Genomic DNA, 27198 nt, shown 5'->3' on the forward strand with positions numbered 1-27198 from the left:
CAGGAATAAGTACCCAGGAATGAGAGTGTGCGTCTATCACTCTTCCACTTGCTCTTTCTCTTAAAAACACTTCTCCTTAGTTTATACTTGTGCTCCCTGATTTGTGTTTAACAGTTGATTCTGGAGTTATGAGTGACCAAAGAAAAAGACCTGTGTTTGTTCATTAGTTTTATATGCTTTCTCTTAAAAATAGATAGCTTCCGTAGATATTGTGTCAAATGAAAAGCCCAAGAAGCTTGTTTAAAACAGTACAAGAGAAATACAGTCTAAGCCCGAAATATTGTAATAAATACAAGCACGTATGGCCCGGACGTATTTTTTTTCAGTTAACATGTTTCACGTTGTATCATACCAGTCATTAAAAAACATACCACATAAGCATACAGTAGGTGTTGTTTTATGGATCATGATCATGTATTTTTTGCTTCAAGCTAAAGTGTGTTCAAGAACTGGGAAAAAAAGTCCACAAATCTCTAATATTTGTACATAGAAATTTTATAAGACTTTTTGTTTGTCTTGGGCTAGACTGCTGTAACAGATCAATTTCCCTACAGGATTAATAAAGTCTTATCTATCTATCTAGAAGTAACCCTTTCAGCCTCACAGTAAAGAACCTTGAGGAGACAACAGTAGCTTTTCTTTCAATTTCCCTCTTTTCCCCACTTCTCATTCTTTGCTTTATGCGTTTAACATGGGAAGTAACATTTCTAGATCCCAGCACACATAAGGTATAAGTATAGATTCCAGAGTAGGCCAATAACATGTCTAACCGAGCAATATATTGTTAATCTTGCATGTTAGATGACCCCTCCCATGCACTCTTTTTGGAATATATTCTTCTCCTCTTTGTCTTCTATAGATGTCCTGCTATAAAGATTAAGAGAGTATCTACTTTCTTTATAACTAAAAGCTTTCACTTGTCAAACAATGAAAATTGTTTGCAATTAGTTAATAATATTCTTGTTATTATAATGATTGTTTTTAGATTCTTTATAAGCTAAATATCTGTTTTTAATCTTATTTTGCTGATAAAATTCTGATTGAGCATTTAATGTTGTTTTGTATTATTGTTGGTGTATTATATATAGTAATACAATACAACAACAGGTATTATACTGTTTTTGTATTGTAATACTGTCATATTTGTAGACAAATTCCCTTAGGGGCAATAACGATTAATTCAATTTGATAAGGAGAGACTGCGAGTTTCGGTCTTATGAATTTGCATGGTTGTGGCTTTTACAGAAGATGTCATGATTTGTAATCCTGCTCCAGTTAATCATTTCTTTGTTTATTATATTTAGCATTTTTGTATTTCTATGCAACTCTGTTCATGTGCTTTCTCTGTATTCAATGTTTTTTTAAATAATTAATCCAGAACCACACACTGCAAAATAAGGTTTTATTTCATTCAAAATGGATGAATCACATGCAGTTTGAAGTTTCTTGATGTATTTTTGTCTGCTAATTTCTGCTCGCTTATCTGCTAGCCAGCAGCCATATCACCCTACAACTGGCACCCCACTGAAGCTAAGCAGGTGTGATCCTGGCCAGTACCTGGATAGGAGACTCCTCCTTGGAAAAACTAAGGCTGCTGCTGTGAAAGGTGGTAGTGGGGCCAGCAGGGGGTGCTCACCCTGCAGTCTATGTGGGTCCTAATGCCCCAGTATAGTGATGGGGGCATGATGGGCTCCGTCCTTAGGATCAGACGTAAAACCGAGGTCCTGACTCTCTGTGGTCATTAAAAATCCCAGGGCGCTTCTTGAAAAGAGTAGGGGTGTATATATAAGTGTAAGCAATTATTATTATTATTATTATTATTATTATTCTTCTTATTATTATTATTATTATTATTATTATTAATGTTTTCAGGCATTCTTTGACAAAGTAGTTTTCGGCTGTCTGTACTTTCTACAGGCTTGTTTCTATAAAAGAGGGCGATGTGCGGAGGGTATACCCAAGTTAAAAAAGTCACCATCCCTTTCTTCACATGGGCTGTGGCACTGGCAAACCCCAGCCCCTCCTGCCCTCCAGTCCTCTTGCTCTGGTTTGTGTCTGGAGAGAAAAGAAGCTGTCACTTAGGAAACATTAGCAGTTTCTTTGGGAACCTCCGACGCAGGAATTTCTGTGTCAAGCCCATCTGAAAGAAATGGGGGGGCTGTGTTACTGTGTTGTGCATAGCCATACATTACAATCAGCTGCTCACACACATTGCGAAAGGGATTCCACTTACAGATTTGGATTGTTTAGTAATTAATTCTATGTTGTTGTCTGCTGTGAGTTGTGGGCATGTTGACAGTAACTATACTCTGTCTAGTCTTACCTGTAGTAACAGTGCCTGTATGATGCCATACAGTGGTTAGGTCTGTCTCGCCACTTTCAGCTTAATGTCCACTTGCATTTTAGCATTGGTTCCACAGGAACTAAGCCATCCAGTTATTAACTGTAATCAATGCTAGGTGCTTAGAGCAATTATAAAACTAGGAGCTCATAAATGATGTCCAAATAAATTCCAAAAGGGCGACATTCGTTTGCATGTAAAAACATGGGAGCTTTGCCGTGCAGAAAAGCATCTACTGTTTCCATTTCTCTAAGGAGCCTTAGGGAAAAGGGGATTCATTTTCAGAGTTCTGTTGCCGTCACTGAAATGCTAGACCCTAAGACCTAAGACAAAATTGCAGCAGTTAGTAAACAGAGTCAGGGCCGTCGTCTTCTGACCACAGTGATGAATCACGATTGGAGCTGGAAGAAGCATGTTCTCCTTTTTAAATAGGACAGATTTCGCCATTCATAGGACACCACAACAGACAGAAGAAATCTGTGGGAGCAGTGGAACAGACTTGTCCGGCAGGCAGGAGCAGCGTAGTGAGCGTGTTTCAGATCCTCGGTGCCCTGAGACCGACTGCGCTGCTCAGGAGACAAGAGAAACTTTCTCTGTGGTGGTCCAGAGCCTGCTCTGCTGTTGTCTTTTAGAGGGTTTTAATGGCGTGGGAAGTCCTGGGGTTGGGGCTGTCTTGGCAAGCTGTCGCAATCTGTGATTTGTGAACTTTACTCTAAACTTCATCAAGAATTTATATTCTCAGAAAAACAGCATACAGGGCTCTGTTTTTAAGCACATGAATTACATGCTATCATGCACTTTGATACGCGTTTTTCAAGCATTGACACAGAAAGAGACACTGTCTTTCTCCGGCTTATGTGAGCTGTGGGATCTGATTTGAAATAGTTGTGACCATCAAACATGCATTGAAATCACACTTCTTCAAAATGGTTTTAGTTGTTGATATGAACAATTATGTCAATATTATCTGTTTACGCTCATACCTCTAATAGTGTGGAATACACTATATGCTTATGTTTTCTGCGTTACTTTTCTTTCTGGAACTGTTATATTGTTCACATGAACACAGCAAAATCATAATACAGAATTCAGCAGGACAATCTGAAAAAGTAAACTACCTCAGGACTTTTTGTTCTCATCAGTAATAATGTTTTTTTGTCATTCAGTAAGAACCCATTGTTATTCAGCCAAACACAAGCAGCTCTTGCTTAGACTTCCTTGGAGTATTTACAGCTTTATTGTGCGTTCGCATTTACCATTTACCTAGGGATGATGTTTTTCAAATCGAAATATTTAGTACAAGTAATGTTGCTTTTTTAATCCTGCTTGCCAAACTTATTTTATGACATCATAAGGGTTTGGCATAATCTATTTAAGAGAATTGGTCTGGTATTTTGTGTAGGAGAGTGTAACAGGTTTTGTACTTCAAATACAACTCTGGAAACAAGCTTGTGCTCAACAGAGTATTAGCAAATGGCAAACATTTTTAATGAAAAACTGTAAATCATCATAACTTTAATGGCAAGTTATTTACTTCATTTTACAATTTCATTAGTCCTGGTGTGTATAATGAATTTTAGGAAAACATTGATTATATTTCAAGCTGTTTCCCAACAGGAATGAATGTCATCGATATATCCTCAAAAATTAGATACGGCTTTTTTCTCTCTCCTGTCAGGGTACAATTTTTACCTCAGGGGTGCCAAAATCTGTTTGTCATTGTTCTTCAAACATCTCCTGTGTCAAGGGTCCTGCATTTTAAACAAAAAGGGATTTTTGCCCACATAAGAGACCACAGAAGTTTTTGTCTTTGAAATTGTTTGCTTTGAATGCAGCTGGTTTCTGTCTATCTCCATTTTGGTGCGCCTGTTTGCATGTTTCATTGATTGTAATATGCGTTGTGGGGAAACATTTGCAAGAGAAATATTAGAATCTGTAGAAACCAGCATGTTGGAAGTAAAGGATACTGTCGTTTGCAGTGTCTTGCTTTGTGAGATGCAGTTATATCCAGACAAGTTGCGGGTCACCATTGAAATCAGGATGCCTGTGGAAACGAGAGGGTCTGAAGACAACTTAATGTCAGGTGTTAGCACATTGATAGTATTCAGCATGGTACTGTTGTTAGAGATGAATACTTGAAGAGGAAGGCTTATTCAAACATTGGATGATTTGGTTTTAACAAACAACAAGGGTTTGGTAACAATGAGTCATGAAAAGAAAACCTAATCTTTCCCAAGATCTTGTCGCATTTTCACTAAGTATCCAATTTCTTTCCTTTTAGTTTAGTCTCGTTTTCAAAGCTTTGCTAGGGGGGGTTTGCTCCAGAGCATTCCAGGTAACGAGTCTTCTGGGTCATCTGGGTAATAACCAGTGCTGCATATGTAGATTCAATTTCTGAGCGTGTGTTCTTTGAAACTACTGTTTGTCCAAGTTTTGATTATGATGGAAAGTAGGCTCATTAATCATTTAACAACTAGAGATGACCCAATTAAGAGAGAGTATTACAAGTGCTTGTGTTCTTGTCTTCTTAACACTACAGTGATTTTCAGTCTAAAGCTGCAGTATTGCTCAAGTCTTGGCAGTGACAACCTAGGAAATACATTTTCATAGGGGGCGGAGGGTGGTAAAATAAATAACAAATGTTCCACTTTGTCATTCCAAACCTATTGACATCACATCTGAGATAATGACCAAAGTGCTCAATTACCAGTTTTAATTAGTGGTAGAACTTAGTAACATGGAAGCCATCCCACAGTAGAAAATCCAGCCACGGTCATTGTGGAGTGGTAGGAGAACTGAACCTATAGACTGCGCTGGTGAGATTTAACTTGGTTTTGCTTATTGTCTTCTTAATCATAAATTACAGTTTGGCTCGTAGTTTAACGGTAATGAATTGCATCCAGACTTGCCTTGGCATGGGCCTGTTTCGGCTACGTTCTCCTCTTTCTTCTGTACTGCCTAGTTGTGGTTCCCATGGCTCTGGAGAGACATCTTCCTGAACCAGCAAGTCTGCGCTCTCAACACAAATAGATATCTGGTACACAGATGGGCTGCTGGTATAGACCTCGGTATTTTTTCCAACATGCTTGTTTACTAAACCTAGGCATTTGGAATCTGTCCTAATATCTTTACCCATAACAAAATATAGGACTGGCTTATTTGGTGTTCTTTAATGTCCTTTATTCATTTAATGTCTTGGATTTCCAGCTCTGACTGTTGTATAATGGTAGTCACATGTTCTCTAAGGTATCATTATGCTGAGTGCCCTCACCAGGAGAGGTTTTACCGCGTAGCTCATGTGTTTTTTAACAACTGATTGATCTGAGGATCTTACCCAGGCATGTTGTGTGAGACACCCAGGGGATCAGCTTGAACAACATGGCTGACCAGGGTGTTCCCGACTCTAATGCCTAGGCTGGCAGTGTCAGGTGTATGCAAATAGCCACTCATCTCTGACTCACCTTTGAAATCATCTGAAGATTTGAAATCCCTTTAAGAAGTCCAGAATGTGGTTCACATTTCAGAGCATTTCGATAGGGCTGAGACAGTGTACTGTACAGTTGCAGTCATGTGGTGACAACTTAAAATCTACTCCTATAGCTTCAGATCCCTCCCACACCCTGTTGCCTTTTCTCTAGATGGGATGGAATGATTGAAATGGGGGGCTGTAATATAATAATATGACTTGAGGGACATCTGAGCATCCTGCCATATCGTGTCAGAACCTGTTGGCAAGATCCGATGGATGAATAAAAGAATACATTTGGAAAACCTTTTGTGCACGTACTATAGGTTTTGAAAGAAAAAGCAGAAAAATGAAGGTACTGCTAATAATCCAGGTAGCAAAGGTGTTTGACATGTTAATGAAACATAATTGAAAAATAGTTGTTACTTCTTTTTAAAGTGTGTCTGTGTTTCTGCCTGTACTCTCCCACTCAGTCTTTCTGACTCACATTCACAAATGTGTGGATGCTTGTGCAAGTGAATGCAAACTCTTTTGGGGCTATTGTTCTGTGTCAGGATTGAGTGTGGTCTATTAACCCTTAGCTAAAATAAACTGCTAATAAATAGCAGTCCAACATCTGGAGATGCAGCTATCTGGATGGAAGGAGGTTTGGAATAGCCAATGCAATCAGTTATAGATGTTGCATTCTTCCTTAGTTTGCTGGATGGAAGTTAGGAAAGGGGAGGCATTGAAATTTATAACTTTGTCATTTCAAAGTCTTGTTTTACCTTATTGAAAAAACAACAAATTCTGCCATGTCCTTGAAGCAAAGTCCATTATGTTTTTGTAGATTGGCTAAAACTGTCAAAAAATTGCTTAATTGCCATTAACTAGCATCAACAGAATATCCTTCTTTACTTTGACTGTTCTGCACTGCAACAACAGAGTTTTGATATTGTTTTATAATTAGGTGGAATATGATGACTGCTCAACACGGCACATAGCAGGTACCACTGTTCTGTTGTCAGATTTCCGGAGGTCACACAGAGGCCTCTCGCTTGGCTGCCAAGAGGAGAGAGCCTTGTTGATCTGATGTCCGGGCCTTCATTTAGTTTCTCCTTGCCAGTTCCCAGGCTTTAATGATGATGTCACCTTTCAGTGAGGATAAATACAAGTTTCAACCCGTTTCACTCGTGTGAAGAGGTATTTTTTTAATTTCCAGATTTATATTTAGATATACAATGTCCTGAGAAGCCTTGTAATGACCTGTTTTTTTCAGATCAGAAGACGTCCTTGTACAGCCGGTCCAGCTAGACCAATAAACAGACAGTCAGGGTCTGGGTTGTGTCAGAAGGAACAGATGTTTGGGAGTAACAGTGACTTAGGAAGCACACATGCTGTAAAAGACTATTTTTGTGTTCACCTCAGAAAAAGTGCGTGGGTCCTCTAGAGCTTACATTTATTCGAATGACGTTTTACTGGATGCTTTTCCTAGCCTATAAAATATTTGAAACAAGATTTTATTTCTCCCTTTTCTCTATGAGTGAGGGGTTTGTCTGCTGGTTTGTTTTGGTTTTGCCTCTGAACCATGAAAAATGTTTTCTGTTTGGTCCTTTGGGTTATTTTCCTGTTTATATTTGCTGATTCCAGTTTAAAAACATTTGTTAAAGATACATAAAATATCCCATATGAGACATTTTATGATGGTGCTTATGTCCACCTGTTTGAGAACCAAAGTTTGATTATTAAAAGCTGGTAATCTGTCAAAATCATAGTTACTTCAGTTGAGATGGATCTGGAAATATTAGCACACATTCATGATGCATTGTGTTTCTAAAAATAAAATCAAACCCTGTTTGCATTCTGTTGCATTTTATTGAACTATTCCTGTGGTTTATTAATATTTTATAAGCGTGTGAAAGGAAACATTTAATCTGATAAATCATCTGATTTGAACATTATTCGTTGTTAACATAACTGCTGGCTGTGAAGTCTGTAGTGCTACATGACTTGTTTTCTCTCATTAAATTTCAAAAACTTCAATTAATTTTATTTAGAATTTTTTAACCTGGTTTTAAAAATTGAACACTAATGAGGAATTAACTCTATATATGCACATTTTCCCCCCTTTACTCTGTAACGAGAGCATTCAAATATTGAGTCTTTAGTGACACTTCAAGATTTACTGCTGACATTCACTGCTCGTGACTAACAAACAACCCAACTAACTAGCCATTAATTTCACATAATGGCCAGTTTTTCTTATGCTCTCGGACCTCTGTTTGTTTGTGGTACAGCCAGAATTCAAACTAGCTGTCTCCAGTTTGTAGAAAAGACATTTAGTGGTGAAACCAACAACCAGGTGAGATACTCAAGATACTCTATACTATAAGTCTAGAAAATAATGCAAAAGGTCAAGACCTTCAATGCCTGAAACAGTCTGGAAGTGCTAAATTTAGAGCTGAGTTACTGTTGGGTTTCTAAAAATACAGTGCTTTGCTCAACTAAATTGTTTGACATCCATGGTAACTGCAAAATTGAGCTGTGGTATTGCAGTTTACCCCATTTCACCTTTATTAAAGGTAATCTTTTTAATTGAAAGCAGGGGTAAGTTGTAGACTAAGTGCCCATAAATAAACCTTATACACTGAAACTAAAACTTTTGTACTGAGCCATGAATGTTAAAATAAGTAGCAGAAAAACATTAACAGGTTTACCCTGCAATTATGCTTGCTTAATTTGAATGGTTAAAAAGTACATTTATAATCTGAAAGAAAATGCAGTGTAACTTGTCCTAGGTTATTGGAGTATGCAAATAAATCGGAGTCTTTTACTAAAGATTGTCCCAAATTCTGTTCACTTAACCTCATATCCTTTTATCACCAATTTTTAATCTTACTGCAGGATAAAGAGGGTCTTTCACAAGGAACTATCTGTTTGAATCCTACTAAATAAAAAACAGCACCCAAACTCAGAAGAGAAATGGTCAGAATTGTAATTTACAACTCAGAGAACATTGTAACCTTATTATAATGACTGTATGTAATGTTAGTACAGCTTCATAAAAAACAGAGCAGTATTTGATTTGAAAATGTCTTCACTTTGTATATAGAAATCAATCAGTTTCATAAAAACAAATGCACAAAAAATGTTGACATGCTTTAATAAAAAGTTACAGGTGTTGACACATCATCACATGTATTTTCCTCTAAACATGCGTAAGACTTAATTTACATGAGCATATTTATTACAAAAGATTTGAATCTGTTAAAAGATCAAGGAAATGCTTCTAACTGGGTCCTTACTGGAGTTATACTGGATGGGCCAGTACACTCACAGGAAGACAGGCTATGATACACAAGATGCCCCAATTCTCCAAGTCTCAGGATGTATAAAAAGCCTGGCTCCCACAGTCCCTCATAAAATAAAACAGATGTTTCTTGTAATTGTTGTGCACATCTCTCCCCAAACAATACCAGCCAAGTGGAAATACTGAGATTTCTAAAGGGATTCAGTTAAAAAAAAACACACCTTCCTCGACAGACTTCTGAGATAGCATGCTCACTAACTGAGGGATGGGACAATTTTCAGGTTTTGTTGAGTCGTATAAAAGTCAATCTAAAACGGTCATAAAAATATCAGCTTTTGATTTAAGTAGGGCTTTATTCAGGTGCTTTGACAAAAAGGGTGGAAAGCAAGGTATACGGGCATGTTTTGGTTTTGATCTTCCATTCTTAGGATTAAGGTGGGAAGAAATTTCCTATTAACAAGTTCTTTCTTCCATTCTGTCAAATTTTGGCAGCAGTTCATTTGGGTTATTCTGCAGACATGCTGGCACCCAGTTCCCTTTACTCCGTAGGTTTCATTTTAAGAGCCTTGAGGGACGAAACACAAGAATTACCTTTCAGCAAGATTGACATTAACGTCTGTTATATTTGTCCCTACAGGGCTAATAATTGTTTCGTTCTTAGAATTTCAGAACAGTGCTGCGAAGCTGTAAAACCAAATCACTGGTTTACCAGCCGTTTACTTGTATTAGTGACTCCAGACTGCTTAAGTCTTTCCATTATGGACATTTTGACATAAACATTCTGTGACAAACAAATTGAAGACAGTTTGAAGTTTGGGGTTTTATTTTACAGAGTCAGAGAGGGCATACTGAATAACTATAAACCTCAAGTAGTAGTGACTCCAGTAGTCACTCTTCAAAAAGTGATCATTCTTCGATTTCAGGGGGCTTGTGTTTTATGGTGTGTTTGATAAAGACTTGTAGTGTAAATACGCGGTTGTGTCAGTCTAAAGAAACCCAAGAGAACTGCTATTGAGAGACATTGAGAGACAACAAACACCTAAAGTCATTCCTGCTGTGGTCTAAATGGTCCCATGATTAGAACATACAGAAGTGATTATGGGTGGTGATTGATTTACATCAGTAGGTTTCATTGTACGAAAGCAACTCAGTGAGCAAAGTGATTTTGTGAAATATCTACCACAAATGCCTCTAAACAAGCCTGTTTGCACACCCCACCTCAGCCACTGCTACTCAAAGCCTTGGACACCCTCTTAGTGACTGTCCCAGGACCACTCCGAAACTGCCACAGGGATCTGGCTCTTACCTAGGAAGTTCAGACTTTTGGGAGAGCTTTGTTCACCTCGTGGTTGTTGTCTTGAAGAGCAGGTCAATGCCCAGAGGAAAACGACCTTATTCTGCAGCACAACACAAAAAGCATGCTTTGAAACTGTTACCCCTGCCACCTCACTGTTCGGTTATTGCACCATCACAGTTTCACCTGTTCTTTCGCCCCAGTGAAGCGAGCTCTTTGAAATTCAGTGTTTGTCCAAATGGCTCCACAGGAATGGTCTGGGGATGAGCTCAAGCCATTTTATTTTGTGAGCATCCATAATCCACACCTTTGTCTTTGGGTAACACAAAGAGTTTGCCAAACTTACAGATATGGCTCCTGAAAAGGATAAATGCATCCCTATTTCTCTTTTAAAACTGCAGCCAAGAGCCCTTTGCAAAAATGACATTGGATGTAGTTGTACGAAAGTAAAATGACATTTGGCAGCTTGTTGACCTGTGTGAAGCAGTCCCATAGTCACAGTATCTATACATATTACAGGAAGTGAAATATAAAAGGAATCCAGGCTTTCCCTCTGAGGTTACAGGGGAAAAGGAGTACAATACTATATACCATGTACGTGTGGAAGAAAAGTGTACTTTTCTCAAGACAACCCATCCAGCCCCACATACAGTACTCTGTCAGCCCCAGACAAACCACTTTCCTGCTCATGCTAAACCCTTGTTTTGAACATAAACAAATTCTCACACATACCTTTCTGTTGTTACCTTCTGTAAGTTATTATTTTTAATTTTTGTATTTTATTTGGTGCTGCTGTTGCGTTCTTTTCACCGAGACGGTTTCCTGTGTGGGCTCAGTGGAGCTGCAGATTTTACCAGAGGAAATTAAACAGAACTGGAAATGATCACCCTGGGTAATGGAAATATTGCTGAGCAAACGCACCTGAGTTAGTCACAGTGTAATTAGTGACGGGCCTCTGTGAATAAGCAGATATCCCGACCGATTTTCACAGCAAGGATGTGGCCGCAGTTGCTTTTGTGCCATGAAGGACAACACCCATGCAAACGGGCCACAGGGAAACCGCAGGAGATCATTCTGAGATGTGCAGCAGTATGCCTCAATTAACATGAGACACATTTGAGTTGTTTAATGGGTCGTGGTGTTTGTAGGGAATTACGCAAGGCTGAGTCAGGATAAAAAAATTATCTGGGTTATTGATCTAAAATGTGTGGGAGCTGCCAGTGAATCTTCAGGATTTCGTTAATTCATATCCCTCCCGAGTCAGCGGCTTGTTTCAGATGTTGCCTTGCTTGGAAAATCAGGTTCATTTTTTCTGGAAGTGAGAGTGCTGTTATTTCTAACTTTTAATTGCTGGACTTGAAGTGTGCGATTGCATTTGGAATTATGGAAAGCAGACTTGTTTAACGGCCTCATTTCTCATCATAAAACGATGTTGGATCCCTATGTTGAAGCGAGTACAAAGGTGGAAGCAGATTGCAAGCGAAATAAAAACAATTTTAACAATATGGGCTTTGATGACTGGACTGGAAGTCTCCACTTGCATGCAGTATGTTGAAACATCAGAAGATTTCCCGTTTATTTTTAACTCTGCAGTCATTACTTAATTTTGTTTGAGCAATTAACAGTCACGCAAAACATGAGATAGGCCCTATTAAATCTATTTATACTTCAGTTTCTGTAAATTTGTTTTGTAGTAAATTTTTGTTTCTTGTTTTGAGAGGCTGTTGTTGTCTGTGAGCATAAAGCTCCTGTGTATGATTTCCAAAAGAAAACAGAATCAGCTATCCTACCCCCAAAGTCTTTATTAGATCCCTATTGAGTGAAAGGAAATGGTGAAGAATACATGTACCATGAATGTTTTTTGTGAAGATTAGATAACTACATGAAACTCAAGTACATATTACCACAGAGGGTAATTGAATGCAAGGAAAGTGAGAAATACTACACCAATCAAAACCTTGTTTTTCTTGGGAAGGAAATTTTAAAGATTTGTCTATCCCTGGAACTTCCCTGTTAGAAGAGCCTAAAGGTCTGTAGAACATTTTCAGCTCTACAGCTGGAGTCTCAGCAATCTCTCTGTGTTTTTCCATTGAGTGACGAACGAATTGGACCCTTCTTCGTCCCTCGTGTGTCTGCCTTACGATTTACAATACGAAGCCTCCATACCAGAAGCCATATTTTAGATGAAATTGCTGTCGTTAAATGTGTGGCCACCGGTGTCAAATGAAGATATTATGAACAAAAACAATTTTTTCAGGCATTTTTATTATACCACTTTATATTATATTGGAGTCAAGTACGTACTTTTGAGATTACAACTCTTGATAATAGTTACTTCATTCCTGTCGATGTGTTAGTGAAGCAATAGTTTGGCACTGTGATTTCAGGTTCACCCCTACATGAACCATTGTTTCACTGTTCGCTGACATCTCTTTATTATTGCAAGGAAAGAAGACCAGACATCGTACAATTTCCGCCTCCCACAGACGTCAGGTATATATACTATCCGTCTCAACATGGATCGTAGCTGAACATTGTGAAAGCTGTTTGTGTTAAGGACATAAACTAATGTTCCATCATGAAAGGCATGTTCTTTCCATCCAAAATTATATGTTCACAGAAAAAAGTTCATACACAAGCACAGCCCGTTCCTCATAAAAACGTGCAGGATGCCTTTAGAGGAAAAACAGCTCACAAAGTGTGAAAGTTTGAGTCATTCTCAGATCTTTTCTCATCTTTCTGAACATCAGAAAAGGGCCAATTGCAATAAAGCAGATGTTGTCGTAATTGGAAAATTGCACCTTTACAATACAGAGTGTTTCCAAATGCCCCACTTGAGACTGATTATACACACATATTTCAGGAAAGGCTTTTTGATGACAATAAGAAGGAAAAGGTGGTTTAGATTCATGTTTAGGTGTGTATGATGAGCATCTGTCACTGCTGGTGAGCTGCACGATACACAATTCATCTGTGTCCACACTGATTGATGACTCTCATCTCACCAACAACCTGTACAGTAATGATGGTATAAGTATTCAAACCCCGTGCTATGGAAAGCCTCAATGAATATACAAGCATCTTTTTTGTCTGCATGTGTGGTGTTTTTACATGTATGTGAGTTTTCCTTTTTCTGAACTAAGGGGTGCTCTTTGCCTGACTTTTCTGTAGGTTGTTTCAGATATGACTGTGTCATCATGACCCAACACTCTGCATGCAAATTGCTTTCTATCCAACTGCTGTTACATAGCCCAGGACTAGCATCCATTCAGTCAGCTCTGTAATAGGATTTGATGTCTCTGTAATTGATCACATTTTCTTTGAATGCCGAAAATCAGATGTAAGGCTATTTATTGACTGATGATGGGTACTTCTTCTAATAATGATAAACTGAATCTAAATTGAAACTTATTGTACATTGTAAGAGCTGTAAGTTGGATATAAATGCTTCCTCTTGAGGAACCTGTAGAGCTAGTGTTGTTTACTGAAGAATACTTGTACGAGTCTAAGCCAATATCTCAGGTTTAAGGATACAGAAGGATTTAAAATTAGCTGGTGCGTGGTAGGGGTTTCTGGGGGGATCAGACTTTTTTGTGATCGTTTCAAATATCTAACAACAGGAGCCAAGAACACAAACATGAGAGTGCGGAAAACATTGTTCAGGCTCAAGTTTGTCTGGGCACATTGTCTAAACGTCTGCAGGATAAAAAAAAGTGTTGTTTCTGCAGTCCGAGTCTGGCACAATTATGACCACCGAGGCCTACTTGTAAACCACTCAAACTAGCTCTGCTGTTTTTATTTTTGTTGGGGCTCTTCCACTGCTGCTACATTATAAAGGTAATTGGTAGTTTGTTCAAACTAAGCCCATATTATTGATAGGAGTATATCTGTAGCAAGTAGCGCAGCAGATGTTGCTGAAATAAGTCTGTAGACAGGATGCTGTAAAAGATCCAGAATTTGGATCATAGAGAAATGGAGATGTTTTCCAAGAAATATTAAAGAATGCCTGTCTAGATATTGCTGCTGAGTGAAAACAGATATGTGATTTTAATTATTTTAAGAAACACCCAGACATTTCTAAATGTAGATTTTGTGTATATAAGAAGAAATTCAGTTGTGAGCCAATAGTGTTAATGCAAGCCCTGTTTGTCATATGTGTACAATGTTGTAATTGCTGTATTGAAAATATATTTATTCAAAACATAAATCACAATCTAAAATACAGTTCTGCACACAGTATTCAGAACATTCAACTGCTGCATTTCCATTTCAAGAAATAATTTACAAAGATTATTTTGCAAGAGTGAAATGTAGACATGCACATTATGTACTATATATATTGCTGTAGTATTTACATTTAATTAAAATCTAGAAGTCTATCTTCTAGATAGATAGTTGTCTATCTTTAGACAACAGGTACTGTGACTTGTAGAGATTTTTTGGGCACAATGTGTAAACAAATATTAGTTTCATATGTCTTTTTTATTTCTGTCTTGAAGAGGAAATGAGTTGTAATAAAAGCTGAATCTGAAGCTTGTGGATGTTCTAGCTTAAAACTGAAACAGCACGTACTGTAAAGCAAATCAAAGTCCACCTTAAACATGTTGTGAAAACCTGCACAGATCTCAACGCCAATGTTACAGAGAGCGAGTGCACCGCAGCTCTGGCTGACCTGACAGGAGGGAGCTTATGGTGTCACTGCAAGATGCAGGAGCCGTGAGGCAGAGGGGTACACTGTGACACATCAGACTCGGATGTTTCATGGGAACTTTGAATTGGTGCAGCCTTTGCTGTAGGGAACATTTTGTACTATGAGGTGTTACTGTTACTTTTCTGGGAACCCCCTCCTCCCCACCATGATGAGTCATTTGGACCTTTTCTCCTCTTAATCCTCCAGACACAACACATTCCTTTGCCCTTCTTCACCAGGAGATCCTTTATTCTCCCTCAGCCTGCGTCAAGTCTGGTCCCCCACGATCCAAGAGCTCTCCCTAACAGAGGCTGTGGTGGTGACTCATCAAAGAGACCTCTCCTGCCTCAGCGCAGGCATTTCATTTGTACTTTCAGGCTCTGCGAAGCTTGAGCCACCGAAAACCAGTATCTCTGGTGAAAGTGCACTGTTAACACTTTCAGAGGCTGCTTTTTTACACATGGCACACATCTGGAGGAATTAAAGCAGCAAGGGGAGATGACAGCTGTTCAGTATAGGAAGCAGAACAGAATACAGAGAAGAAGCAAAAATGTTTAAACTTCTGTCTTGTTTGTAATTTGTGATTTTCAATTTTTACGTTATATAAAATACTCTGTAATGTACTGTATTATACTGATTGAAGTTTACTGTATTCCAATCTGGAATAGGCTGAAACAGTCAACGCGTGATCAATTAGTGTAAAGCTAACAGTTCTTCAGATTCCTCCTCCACACAGCAACATTTGTACTTTTTTAATGTCTGATGTTTGTTCACAAAGCTGTTAAAGCTGCAGTATCATTCAGATTTTCTTGCTACCTTCATCTCTTATTGGTGGTGAAATCTCTCCTGTAATTTGCTTTTGTTAGATGTGGGGTCTGTTTTAGAGTTTCATGAGGCAGCATTTGTAATTGCAACAGACATCTGAAAATGTGTCTCCAAAGGGAAGCATTTCTAAGGCGTATGATGCCTGAAGAGGTCTATTATGGTATACGTATCGAGGTATGAGAAAAAACATAGGTATTGTTTTTTCCTCTGATTTTTTTGTGCTTTAGCATTTTTGTCAGTACTGGGTAGAAGAAGCTTTTCTTTACACAGATAAAAGCAGTTGTAGGATAACAAACCAAACCTCACTGGTGGGCAAGAAAAGGAGAAATCAAATGTCTATTTTAAGAAGGAAGGACTCTGCACAGAAAGCAGACTTTGAGAAAGGAGTTGTTTATGGGGGTGTTTTTTGTGAACTTAAGGTCAGGGACATAAGAGTCCCATTTCTGAGCCTGCAGTCCCTGGAACCCATCAGCACCTGCACAAAGGGGCCATTCTCACAGGGCACCTGCGCTGCCAGCTTCTCACACAGCTGATACTTGTTGCTAATCGAAGATCAGTCAGCTCTCCCCTCCTACTGTACCTGCTGCAGACAGATCCATTTCTTCTCCTTTCTTGAACTTTACAAAGTCTTTCTTCTGAGCTCTACAGGGACAGTATAAACAGTGCCCAAGCAGGTGCACCCATCTCCAAATCCTCATTCAACTTTCAAAGGATTACAGAGCAAGTGTTTTTTAGGATATTCAAATGTGTCTAGCTTTTGCAGTGCATGTCTATACTTCGCTGTGTCCAAGAATTACGTTTTTAAGAAGGTTTTCCTTGCTGCCGTGCTCTAGCAGTTCTATGGACTCCATTTACTAATGCGTCAGCATCCTTGTGTTTGAAAATGAGCTTTATATTTAAAAGTTATTTTTTATTAAAAGCTGAATCTGAACCTTAACCTTGAAGGAATATGCAGTCCATAAAATATTTTTCAACACTATAATTGTTTAAAACAGCATTCATCAACAGAATAGGCTAAAAGTACAATTTGGTTTTTCTAATAGTTTAAAATATTTAAATGCAATTGACATTAAATTTAATTGAAAGGTTAGCCTTTAGTATTTTTTTTTGTTGCAGGTGTACTAGGACTGTATATACCTTTTTAAATAAGAACTTTCTTCTCAGCATTGGATATTTCTTAATTTCATACATTTAATACAAGGGAAAATGATTAACTTGAAGCAAACCTAGAAGCTGCAGCTTTAAATGCAAAATTACAGGTTGAAAACCCACAAGAGGATTGTCACTTATGTCAAGAAATCAAGAATGAAAAAACAAAAGACGTTATAATACTGCTGCCACCCTAATGAGCACCGTTCAGAATCCCACAGACTATTATTTACTTTGAAGCATCACTCCTAGTCTTTACTTTAAGGCTCTAGGTGTTTATCAAAGTGAATGTGTAATTCTGACTCTCTAAGCATACTTATCAGTTTCCCCACATCGAGAAATCGTTTTCCCTTGATTACAAAGTTTTTCTTTTTCAGAAAATAAAGGTTAAACTCTGGGATTTTGCAACTAACACTACACATGAAAAGAACTTGGCAGACGATTGTTTAATTACACACAGAGATAACTGTGTTTTTGTTTTCCACTTTTAATTTATGAACTGTGCTGAAGGCATTTTCAAATAATCTCAGAAGCTCCTGTAAATTAAACAAATCCAACATGATTATTCTTCCCAAAATTCTTCTTATTTCCACGTTGCTCGGTGATTTTGTAGGTTTTCTTTTATAAAAGAAACATTTTGACGGTTCAGAGAAATCAACATGTATAGGTATTTGGATCTTTACCGCATTGCAAGCATCATTTGTTTGTTGTAAATAGATTGTGCGGGAACTGCAGCATGCATCTTTCCGAAATTCTGGTTTTCGTGTAACATCCACATTAGCTTTATCATCAGATTTATAAACGGGAAGATTTCAATGAAGTTTGATGAAAGCAGGAGCCAGGGCTCTAAATGAGAGGACAACAGCTTACAAGTCTGCTGTGTGGAGTTGTCACACCCTCGCCTGCCTCCCCATCCCCTAGTTTTCTCCCATAGTCCGGAGACATGCAGTCCAGGTTAGCTGGCATCAGTAAATTGCCCTCAGTGTGTGCGTGTGAGTAATGCGTGTGTGTGTGTATAGACAATGGACTGGCTTCCTGCCTGGGTGCAGTTCCACCCTCTGCCTGCGGGGTTAGTTTCCACTTCACTGCGGCCCCCTGCAAGATAAAGCAGTAACTGAAAATGGAGGGGTGTAATACGCAGCTCCAGTCCTTCTGTGAGTCATTTCTTTCAGATGCATTTTTTTTTCCTTACTACTGCTGAGTGACATGCTCTGGGACACACTTCTACAAATCTGTTTTGTTCAGTCTGAACCGAAAAAGAAAAATAGCCCTTTGCGTTCAGTCCCCAATCCCTTCCAGAGAGAGGCTGGGACTGAAATATAAATGTGAGTCATGAGAGCCGGCTGAGGGGAGAAGGGGAAGGTGATGTTCACCCAAGCTGAACGAAAGTACTGTGCTTGCTGGCTTGGACTGCTGGGTAGGTTTCAGCAGCACCTTCCTTAGATATGGCTTAGAAAGAAACTTCATCCCCAGAGATTAGGTTGCAGGTCACTTGGCAGACATGGGTAATTGTGCTTGAACCGTTGAAGGTATGTCTCAGGGCCTGCCCTGGGTTCACTGTTGTGGCTTGATTATGGTTCCTCAGATTTTCCTCAAGAAGGAGTAAAGAGTTATGAGAAAGATTGCAGCTAGGATGATAGAGCTTCTGGATTGAAAACTGTATTCAGGACCAGTTAAGGTGAAACTTTCTCTACATTTAAGAGACTGTGGTGGGATTTATGACAAGACCAGATACAGTAGTACAGCAGTGCCGAGCTCTGCTGGTTTCCCATATCGCAGGCCTGTCATTAGATATATATATATTTGAAAAAATCACTTAGTCAAGTAAATCTGAGTGTAGAAATCGAGTAACTCCATACCCTTGCTCTGGCTGTAGTCTTATCCTGAACACTAACCACAGATATATACAGTAAATGTATCAAGGTACAGTCTTGAAATCTGAATCCCCTGTGATAAGATTTGCTCTTAAATAGATTTCATTCAGCTGAGCTCTAAATGTACTGGGATCCTCATTCCATCAGGTCACAAATGGACAACCTGGCCTTTTTCAAGCAAGTGAGTGAGTTTCCCAGTTACTTCGTACAACCTAAAGCATGTGGTGCGTACATGTGTGTAACTTTTATAGGAAGGTGGGGAACCCTACTTCAAAGCTTCAAAACGGGGAAATTTAGGTCCCCACCCAATGTTCCTTTAACTAAGGATTAATCTCCATGATTAATATGTACTTTCACAGAAATTCGGAAGAGCAGACCTTATAATTAAACAATGGTTATAAACTCAGCATGATGTACAGACAGTTCTTTAACTTGACACTCCCTCGAGGAGATGGGGAGTTTCCACAATTTAATAACGTTTTTCCCCTGCTTCTAATTAAGGAAAAAAACTTTAAACTCATCCTTTCTAAAGTACAACAATAGTTACAATATTGGATGTAAAAAACTTCTCAAAAATATCATCACAATGACTTATTTTAAAGTCTAAAACCTAAAACTTGGTTTATCTATGTTGAGTTTTGTGGTTTTGTGTAGAAGAAATGCCAATTTTCTAAGTCAAACTGATTGATTGCAGGTGTGATATGTGCTGACCATGACTTGTGTAAATCTTGATTAAAAGATTAAAACATTTTTTCCAATTTTGTCTGCTATAATAATAATAATAATAATAATAATAATAATAAACTTTATTTTATATAGCGCCTTTAAAGGTGACTTCTCAAAGCGCTTTACAGGATGACAATAACAATAAATAAGAAGACTACAACAATAAATAAGAAGATTTCACAAGATAGGACACAATTATAATTACAACAATCCAACAATAACAATAGAGGAGACCGTGGAAGATGGTATTAAGAAGAGCAGAGGGGTGAAGAATGGAACCAGTTAAGTAAAGGCTTTTCTGAAGAAGAAGGTTTTGAGTCTGGATTTGAAGGAGTTTAGAGAACGTGACTCTCTGATATCCTTGGGCAAAGAGTTCCAGAGCTTTGGGGCATAGCAGGAGAAGGCCCTGTCGCCCATACAATTTAGACGGGCTTGGGGGACAGTAAGGAGGGCAGAATTTGAAGAGCGGAGGTTGCGAGGTGGGGAGTAGGGCGATAAAAGTTCAGACAGGTATTGAGGTGCCAAGCCATGTAAAGCCTTATAGGTGAGCATGAGGATTTTAAAGTCTACGCGGAATTTGACCGGAAGCCAGTGCAAGGACTCCAGGGTAGGAGTAATGTGAACACTTGCACTAGACCTGGTCAGGATTCTGGCTGCTCAATTTTGGACATACTGCAGCTTGTTCAGAGTAGATTTAGATACCCCAGGGAGTAGAGCATTGCAGTAGTCAATTCGAGAGAATACAAACATGTTGATCAGCTTTTCAGCCACAGTTAATGATAGCATAGGGCGTAGTCTTGACAGTATGCTGTACATGTGGGTCAAATGTTAAGCCAGAATCGAATATAACCCCAAGGTATAGTTTATGTATACCTACATAAACATAGTATACATTACTATAGTTTATGTAATGAAGCCCTTAAGTGGTCCTGTCCGAGTCTGACCTTGGTGAATGGTTTTAAGAATACCAGAATGCAAACTATATTATACAGGGCCCTATTAACCACAATTTACAGTAAAAGGCAAAGCTAATAGAGTAATATGTAAAAAAAAACTCTAGGATGTTCATATAAATATCTTTGACAACATTTGTTTGTTTTTTCACATGGAGAAATTAACATGATTATAAAGCATAGCTAAACTTGTGCTGTGAAATTTGATTTATTGTTTTTTCTGGCAGGGAAAATGTATTGGCACCTGAATGAAAAATCAAGCAGGCTCTCTTTTAAGAAAGATTTTAGATGCTTATAATAATTGAAATGATTTTTTTTTCTGTATCTGCTGTTCTCATGCAATTGAGTATGTGTCCTCCTTATCTGCAAGCACTCAATAAAATCTGTGGGCTACATCTGAGTATTGATTCCATTGATGTTTGCTTAGTCATCCCATTTAAGTTCTTGAACTTTTAAGGCACGTTTGAACACCTTTGAACAACTATTATTTTTTATACATTGGCAGACATTTAGGTTTTCAATCAAAGACCCATTATCTTGATTGGAATATGAAATCTTTTTTCTAATAAAGGCCAGATAAAGGGAACCTTGGACTTGGTTTGTTCCTTCCTGAATTACTCCTTTTCTAAAGAAATTACTTTACTTAGAAAAGGGCTTTATTTTTTTGTCTGTGTGCAACATAGTGTATCTGAGGACTTCTGTTAATGCAATGAAAATGACAGACATTAGGTGTGTTAACACTCACAAAGATATAACAAACAAAATGTCCCATCTTTTAAAAGTGAGGTTACGTTTCAGCACAACAGAAATATTTGCTCATTTAAAAGCACCAGCAACATTTTGGGCACTGCATAGCAGCCAGCAACTTTGCCACATTGTTGCCTTCCCATTATTCATTCATTCCAATGTTCAGTCATTTGCAATTTTTATCTCCTGGTTTCATCAGCTAATAACGTAAAATCCACATTAGGCATTTTCAAGGTGTTGTTGCCATGTGTCATGACATCAATGTGCATTTTGTCTGTCATTAGAGAGAAGGCCATTTAGCCCATGTAGGTAATTGCAGAAGTAGTAGCTAATCTGAGGATCTGAGGAGCTCATCCAGCCTTTTTTAAAGAAACCCAGCTCTGCCAACATGGCTGGGTAGCTTGATCCATATTCCACAGCACTTTGGGTACAGAGGTTCCTCCTGTTCACAGTTTTTTTATGCACTTCCACATAGTATCCACTTTCGATTACAAAGTACAGCAGATCAGGCTCTTCTGCGTCTTCTAGAAAACTCGGTACCTCCTGGTCAGAAAGTACCGAGTCATGTTGGAGTCATGTTGGAGTCATGTTGGAGTCATGTTGGAGTCATGTTGGATTGATTCTGGGAGCACAAGCGTGAAGTTCACGGTGTTCCCTGGCTTGTGGGATATACAGTAACTCTGCTTTGTTTCCTTTTTCAGGTCCTGAGAGGGGCCCAGCTCATTGCTGTGGCATCTGCCGATCCTACAGCCACCGGAGTGGAGGGGTCACCACTGCAGGCGAGCGACATCCAAGTGCAGTACGTCCAGTTAGCACCTGTGACTGACCACACAGCCGCTGTTCAGGTGAGGGGTTGGTGATTCGGTCATGCAGTCATGGTACAGACTCTGTGCAAAAGTAAGCTCTTACGATGTTGCGTGTGCAGTGATTTTTGCAAACGTCTGACCCAAAACCCAGGGTAAGTGCAGAATACAGCATCCAGGCCATAAGGGGCAAATTAAAGATTAACAGCTCTCAGAATTTATCTTAATTTCTCTTAAATTGAAAACTACAAATTGAGACCCAGTGCTAAAGGCCATGATGACAATTATGCACATCTGAGCCTTAATGAAATGCAAGTAAATCATTTCTCAGGTCGGAGATGCATCTTAATTCATACAGTATCTGTATATTGTATATACTGTACTGTATATATGGTATATGAATTATACATCCTGTTTATACTTATTTAAATATATACTTTAAGTTTTAGGTGTCAAGGCAAGGTGGTTCTCATGTAGCAAAAAAAAGGCAGAGAATGATAAGCATAATGCATACCTCACAATTGGCTCCCTAGAGTTTTTGTGCTGATGAGGTCTAATCTTGATTGAAGCCTGCGCTCTTGGCACGAGGAGTGTATAATTCCCTGCCAGCATTTAGTAGCTGTAGGCACTTGTGGTAAAATTGCTACCACTTTCTTTTCATTTTGAGCTATAAAAAGGAAACGGCATGCTGCAAGTGATGGTTAGGACCGGCTCCACGCAAGCAAAGAAAAGTGTCCCATTGAAGCAAGCAGACAGTGGCTCAGGCAGGTGAAGCAAATCAGTTCCTTTCCGTGCAGTACTTGGCAGGGCACCGTTCCAGAGCTGACTGTAAACACAGCGCTAATGACCTGCCTAATAATGTAACAAGTTGAGGTGAAACATACGAAGACCTCTCTTTCCACTCCCGCCTTTTGATCTCTTTCTGTTAGTTTATCTGCACCTTGCCTTCCCAGCAAAGGGATTTTCTAAAAAAAATAAAAAATAATGAAGTACAGTACGGGAAAGAGCACAGCCCTTTTTTACCCTCTATCAGCTACAGAGATACAGAGAGCTCTCTGGCTTTTGAAGGAGAAGAGCAAGGAATCTGATTCTGTATAAGAAAGAAAACAGCATACAGTAGCATCGCCCTCCCCACCCCCACAATCAGAGATACCCCACTCCCAGGTTCTGCCAAAGAACCCCGAAAATAAAGTCACTTAAAAGTACTGAGCAATAAGGATCTGACCTTGTCTCTTCCTATGATCCTTGAGAGGATCCGAGCCACACAGAGTTCCATATCCATATTGTGGTATCCTAACGAGCAATGTGTACGTACTGTATAGTTCAGAAAGCAAATTAGAAGTGCCTCTTGTACTCAAACATGGTGGTATGCAGTACAGATTTTTTCTAATCCAACCAGACTTCAAACTAAACAATTTTATTTTGGTTGTACCACATACTGTATTTAATTTTCTACCCACATCAATATTAAACAGGTATATGAGAGTGTTTTTCAAACTTCAGAACAATGCCTTGCCTACCTAAACAGATCTTCAGTGAATATATGCATTTTTTAATTCTCTCAGCCTAAATAAGACTTTACGGTAGAACTTCAGAATAAAGCCATGCATGCAGATCAAAGCACAGATTATTTTTTCAGAAGGCTAAAACAGGGCAGGACAAGTTATATCTTTCAGTTGATATCCCAGGATTCATCATAACATCCATCCGTGTTTTCCATGATTGCGTTGTACAGTGTGCATTTAAAAAGTGCCCTGGTTTCCAAAGAAAAGAACAGGCTTGGTTATCTGTCACTTGATATTAATTTCTCTGGTTACCTCAAAGATCTAATATTCCAGGCTAACATACAGTACGTGCAGTTTAAAGGTAGGAAATTAATAAGCAGGTCATCCAGTTTTTCCATATAGGTTTCATAGTATATTACACATTTTACATCTTTAGAAAGTTATTTAACATACAGTAGCAAATCATATATTGTACTTATTCTATGACAGGAATTGCAGAGTTAATTTCAGTGACATTTTGGTATATCCAAATTATTATTATAACCATGTGTTATGATCAGATGAACAACAAATAACCTTTTGGCTCTACATCCATATCTGATAATGTGCATTATAATTTGTAACGCAATTTAAGTTTTGCAATTTATTGAGACCACTTTTATTTATTTTGGTTTCATGCATCATAATGTGTTGAAAAAAATAAACATGTGGATACTTTGAAAATTTAAAGCTCATATCTGGCTCGAAATATAAGACATTTTTCCAGAAACTTAAAACATACATCACGGTAGAAAAGTATGAGACAGCATCTGCAAGAGTCAGGATGAATTAATGTCTTTTGTGTTTCGTTTTTCCAAAAAATCAAAAGTCAATAATAGCTATAAAAGCCGTATAGCTAGTTTGGTCATTACTGATCTTCCATTCCTAGCACTATGTGAGCTCCGTGCACATTTGAAGGCTGAGTGCTCTGGGTTCTGGATGAATGCACTTAAAAACTGCTCTGTCCAACACACGTGAGAGCTCCTCTCAAGAGAAACATGGAGCAGTTCTTTCAGCTCTGTTTATACCACCGATCAGTGAGGTGGACATCCTCTTTCCCATTGCAGGCAGTGGGAGAATGGATGACCTGGTTGAAGCTTCAGCTAAGAGGCCTTCCCAGTGCAATAGCAAGATGTTAAAACTCTCTGTGGCAGCTCAGCTCCGTAGTACCTGAGCCTGAGAGAGAAGGGATTTACTAACACCCTGCAGCTCTTAGCAGACACCAAGGCCTTTCCGGATCCCATTATTTCTTAAGGCATCTTTGTCTTGTCTTAGTCCTGTGTAGATTTTAGTCAGGGATTTCCGAAGGAGTTCTGTGCTTCACTTACCTTTGCATTTCCTCCTTCCCACCATGCCTACTACACTGCTGTCACGCCCTCTGCAGCCAGAGGGCGCTCCTTCTCTGTCCTGTCCCTAGTTTCCGGTCTGCTGTCCTTCCTGTCCCTCTCTTTCCCTTGGGCTATATATTTCCGGGTCTTGCACTCTGTCCTGGCTCAGCATTGATGTTCGGATGTCCTGAGACCCGCCTAGCACCAGGGCAGCCCCACGTCCGCTCCCTGAGGGCATAGGTTTCTATACGGCATTCCTGAACTCTTTGTACTAATGAGCCCGGGCCTTTTTCCCGTCTCGCCGCTACGCATATGGGTCTTTTTCCGCTCTCCTGCTCCCCACGGTTAGTCCCTTTGGACGTCCGTGACAACTGCGGGTTTCTTCTTTTGTCAGGAGGCTGGTTGAATCAGTCCCGGAGAGATGGACTGACCTAGAGCTGTTTAATGGGTTTTTAGGTGGTATGATGCGGTATGTTCACTGAACTTCCAAGTCGTTGAAGCTCTTCAACAGCAGTGTCTCACAGCTTCAGCAATACAGTATGTATTTATTGTTACAGTATGTATCGTATGCACTGTGGAGTAGTGGTCAGGGTTCTGGACTGGGCTGTGAGACACTGCTGTTGTAGCCTTGAGACACTTCACAACCATTCCAGTGAAAAGCCTCAGCCGAGTAAATGTATATACACAAATGCTTCACTCTTCTAAATCTGTTAACATTTTTCATCATCATTCCTTTTCACATCCCAACAAATTTTCAAACTGAGTCCAGTGCATAGACTTGCAGGACCTCGGGTTCCCTTCAGTGTAGGCAAGACTGTGTCCATGAGGGTTGTTCTCTGCATGGTGCCACTTACAGCTGTAGCTTGGTGCTATGGGAGCACACACACCTGGAGTGTGTGCTGCAGCTCAAGAGCTTTCAATCCGCAGCCTTGAGGAGGAATTCCTTCCGCACTGAATGCAAGGTGACATCCTGAAGCTTACTGCTGTGCTCTCATGGCTTACCCCCATCTTTGCTGTTTGAGCTGTGAAAAGCAAAATTAAAAGTGTGTTATTCAAAAGAAACACGTGATGTTGGGTATAACCCTTGCATTTTCAAGGCCTCACTGGTTCCATTTCCAGGGCGAAAATTTGGCAATAGCACATTTTCCTCACCAAGCAAACAATAGTTCAAAGAACTCTCTCTGTCTTTTCCCTTAACTTTGATAGCTAAAGTTCCTCCAAAAGACAGCTGTCAAGCCAAAGTAAATGGACTGGTGGAAGAGGAGTTCAAGAGCAGTCTGAGCTGTTTTAAGCAGAGCTTCTTAATCAGACTGCAGACCTATCTTCTCCAGGCTCTGCATTATTTCCTATATAATAAATTAAAGATTGCTAGTTCTTCCCAAAGAGTCAATGTGGAATTTTCTCCCTACTGTAATTTAACAGCATTATCTCAAGCAAGCTCTCTGTGAGGCAGATTTATAAGCTGCTGTAATGATGAAAAATGATGGTGTTGCTGGTTGCGTATGGTCTGATTAAGTTGAATCAAAATTCACATTAGTTTGCCTTTGAAACAAACCATAATAAATAGTTGAGTGCACTTTGGTCTTTTATCTCAAAATTCTTTAATTATTTCCTTATGAATGGATTATTTTGTTTCAAAGGCATTTTGAATTTATGTACTCTTTTTTCTTTTTTTTTCCTAAACAACATTTTAGTGGCTGTGGAGTCATCAGAATTGGGTTTCGGTAATATGCACATGTGTTTGGTCTTTATTTTTTATTTTTATTTAAGGAAAATTGTAAAATAAAGTTCAGACTGGTTGAGATCAATGATAATATTACCACATCTTAATGCAAGAAAAACATCTTTGAAACTTAGATGGAAGTTTGGAGTGTAATATGAAGTGCCTACTAGCATGTGGTGTGTAAATTTAGTTCTCCAAACTGTGGCCAGAGCTACACAGTGGCATTTTCCTGGGAACATTGATATTAAAAAATCATGTATGTTTTTGTATTTCAAAATCAATCCATTTAACTCCTCCGACATCATAATGTTGTCTGAAATAATGGGGATAATTTCCATTAAAAATATGGTAAATATAATGTCTTAAGGACATGCAGAGCATGTCTTTATATCCTCATCATTTCAAGTATTTATCTGCTGGAATGATTCTTCAGTAAATGTCTGTTT

The 27198-nt window shown here is 38.9% G+C and overlaps 1 protein-coding gene across 1 annotated transcript in view; it reads left to right on the plus strand.

Moving 5' to 3' along the window:
- Positions 1–27198, plus strand: part of banp (BTG3 associated nuclear protein) — a 126839-nt gene that overhangs the window by 92647 nt on the left and 6994 nt on the right. Inside the window, exon 12 of the mRNA XM_069181240.1 lies at positions 22056–22199. Within this exon, the coding sequence (XP_069037341.1) occupies positions 22056–22199 (144 nt within the window). The remainder of the gene's footprint in view (positions 1–22055; positions 22200–27198) is intronic.

This window comes from Lepisosteus oculatus, chromosome 20 (assembly GCF_040954835.1).
Source record: "Lepisosteus oculatus isolate fLepOcu1 chromosome 20, fLepOcu1.hap2, whole genome shotgun sequence".
Lineage (NCBI taxonomy): Eukaryota > Metazoa > Chordata > Actinopteri > Semionotiformes > Lepisosteidae > Lepisosteus > Lepisosteus oculatus.